We start from the raw sequence: 3,338 nt of genomic DNA, 5'->3' as shown, positions 1-3,338 counted from the left end.
TTTTACTATATAATAATAATAATAATAATAATAATAATAATAATAATAATAATAATAATAATAATAATAATAATAATAATTATTATTATTATTATTATTATTATTATTATTATTATTATTATTATTTCTATTAGTATTACTATTATTTCAGCTCAGGGCCATATACATGGAATATACAAATACAATACACACGATCTAATTGTATAAGTTAACATGATATAAAAATAATAATCGGCAGTATCCACACAGTTGCTGAAGAAGTAAAAAAAATTGAATTCATAATAACGGTAATGACAGTAATTATATGGAGAATAGTAAAAAAAAATATTAAAGATGATAACAATTAAAAATACAGATTGCAGACAATTAACTTCCAGCTAAGGACCTTAGATGGTTACAGAAGTCAGATCTTCTTTTAACGTGCTTGTTTTCCCATTTGTTGTTTGAAGGTCCAGAAGGCTCAATATGAAAAGTGAAAATATCTAAACTCTACATTATATTAATCACAGTAACAATAAAAAATAAAATAGCAATAATAACAAGAAACGTAGAAATAATAATAATAATAATAATAATAATAATAATAATAATAATAATAATAATAATAATAATAATAATAATGACAGGTTTTGGAGATGACACTTCATAACTGCAAAAATACAGAGTAAGTCATTTAAGGAACAGACGCCTCATTATCCCATCTTTCCCACAATTTAGATCTTCTTCTTGCCCCACTGCTTAGGATGCTTTGTATAAGCGAATTGCTGCTTTCTCAGTCGGGTGATCAGACTAGACATGGTTCGTCTAACAGTGATTTTTAAATTATCCAGACGGTTTTCTGTGAACATGTGCGTGGCGGAGTGATAGCGAGGAGTGTTTGTGAGGCGTCTCATAATGTCATTGTGAACAGTGATATGTCTGATGCTTTCTCGAGTATAGTACGTCCAAAGGGAACACCCATTTATACTGTAGCAGTACGAGCGGAACAACAGCAGTTTCGTTTCTCGGCGACAGAAGGCAGACCTCCTTGCAATCATGTTGCCAGTTGCACATAGTTTACGACGCCTCTGTTCTATGTCTGCCGTATCTTTTAGATAATCCGTGATTGTGTAGCCCAAATACGGAAATTCATGCACGAATTCCAGACAATGAATTCCGAGGAAAATTTGTGGTTCTGCAATGTGCTTAAGCGGTCTCGGGAGCAGCGACATACACTGGGTCTTGGTTTCGTTGTGTAGGATATCAAATTCCTCTGCATATTGGCGGCAGGTGTCGATGAGTCGCTGGAGACCTTGCACTGATGGGGAAATCAGAAACATATCGTCGGCGTAGCAGAATTTGTTTGTTGTTATTTCGTTGATAGTGCATTCGATGTGGAGTTAGTTCAGTTTGAGATTCAGGGCATCTGTGTACGTATTAAACAGGTATGGAGAGAGAATGGCCCTTGCCAGAGCCCGTTTAGGGAGCCGAAGGTATACGACAATACGTTACCGCATTTGACACAGAATTGCTGTGTGGAGAACAAACAACATAAAATGCCAATTGAATATAGAAAAACAGACTCGAGTATCTTCGACGCAATTGTAGTAATTGCAATCGGGCGATAATTGCCAGGGTCAGCTGCATCCTTGAGCTTGCTTTTTTATTAATGGTATTAAGTGAACTAAGAGTAGGGAGTCTGGGAGAAGCTGGTGAATTATGCACGCATTGAACAGAGCAGCTAGCAAAATGTAAATTCTCGGATGGCAGAATTTGAAAGCTTCAGCAAGCCGGGCGATTTATTATTAGTTAGGTTGTTTATGGCATCACTGATGTTACCTGGCGTCATACGATCGGCGAAATGAAACAATGTTATCAGTAAGGAGGTTATCTACATCCCTTTGGGAGTTTTCATCGTTTATGCACTTCAGGATAGTGTTGAAGTGATCGCCCCACATTCTTGCGTTAGACTCATCACCGACGGCATCTCCTATTCTCTGTGATAGTTTTTTAGTTTTGGGATTAAGGGATTGAATGTCTTTCCAAAGACGAGGGTAATCACCGGATTCTAGTTTTGTACACATTGCATCAGCTCTTAGTAATTTCTCATTCAGTATGCAGTGCTTAAGGGCAAGTCTGAACTGCGCTCTCGCCTGCCTCATTAGCAGTGAAAAATATCCTTCCCTCGGGCTACCATTCTGCCTCCACAGTAAGAACATTCTCGTGAATGTGTATATAGATCTTTAACCAAGTCATTCCATCCAGGTATATTACGAGAGTTTCCTTGACGAAATCTAAAGGTATCCCTGCCGGAGGCAAGCATGGCGAAAATTATATTCGAATAGTATTCGAATATAATTTTCCAGATCTCTCCTGTAATGGTCATTTCTACATTTTGGGTTAGTGCACAGTAAAGCGTCTGCCGGTTGAACTATTAACCGCAGCCTGGTTTCCGTGGTTTCCCTAAAGGATCTGGTTTGCTGCTGGTTTTTAAAATCCCAGTTAACAGGTGGGGGGCTACTTTTCTGCTATTCATACCCGCACAGACGCCAATTATGCAGTTATATGCTCTCTCAATGGTAACAACTAATCTGTTTAAGGAAGAACGAAATATAGCTCAGGTTTTAATTAACATAGGTTGTGATATTTCAGGAATCTCTTCCTTCATTTTTTCTTACTTTTACTTGCTTAGAAACAAATTTCAGCTTAATCCCACCTTTTATATATATAATGTGTGTGTGATTATATATATATATATATATATATATATATATATATATATATATATATATATATATATATATATATATATATATATATATATATATATATATATATATTCTCATGGTCCCTTTCTCTCTCCAGGGAACCGTAACACAAATTCCATTAAATTTAATCTCACAGGAACTTTTCCAGAAGATTTCAGGTTCGTCATTTATGTCAATGAGGACTGGAGTGGACTGGTGGACAGAGAAACCTTTGAAGAGGGTGTAATCAAATACTCTGGTTACCTTAAACCTAGTTTATTAATCCTAATTACTTTTTACATATTTACATTGAGACCAGGATTCAGAAAGCAGAGAGACAAATACTCAATCTTGATCAATACCAATATTAGTAATTTTAAACCACAAAACTAAGTCAAAATAACCGTTGCTTTACCTTTATCAAATTTCAATTAAACTCCATATTTTAACTAAAACATCAACAAGCAATAAACTCTTAAAATAAGTGATCAATATAAATAGCAGCATTACACAGCAACATAACATGAGAAAATGAACTGCTTCTTCTGCTCAACACGAGTCATACTCGAACTCTTATTCCATCTTACGTCGTAACCACAGGTTCTCGAGGAC

At 35.5% G+C, this 3,338-nt stretch overlaps 1 protein-coding gene across 1 annotated transcript; it reads right to left on the bottom strand.

Moving 5' to 3' along the window:
* Positions 1-713: 713 nt before the first annotated feature.
* LOC136830434 (uncharacterized) lies at positions 714-1,319 on the bottom strand. The gene has a single exon (XM_067089969.1). The coding sequence runs from the start codon at positions 1,317-1,319 to the stop codon at positions 714-716; it is 606 nt and encodes a 201-aa protein (XP_066946070.1).
* Between the last annotated feature and the right edge of the window lie 2,019 nt (positions 1,320-3,338).

Source organism: Macrobrachium rosenbergii, chromosome 46 (assembly GCF_040412425.1).
Source record: "Macrobrachium rosenbergii isolate ZJJX-2024 chromosome 46, ASM4041242v1, whole genome shotgun sequence".
Lineage (NCBI taxonomy): Eukaryota > Metazoa > Arthropoda > Malacostraca > Decapoda > Palaemonidae > Macrobrachium > Macrobrachium rosenbergii.
The sequence above is the reverse complement of the archived record's forward strand: the minus strand, read 5'-3'. Positions and strand labels throughout refer to the sequence as shown.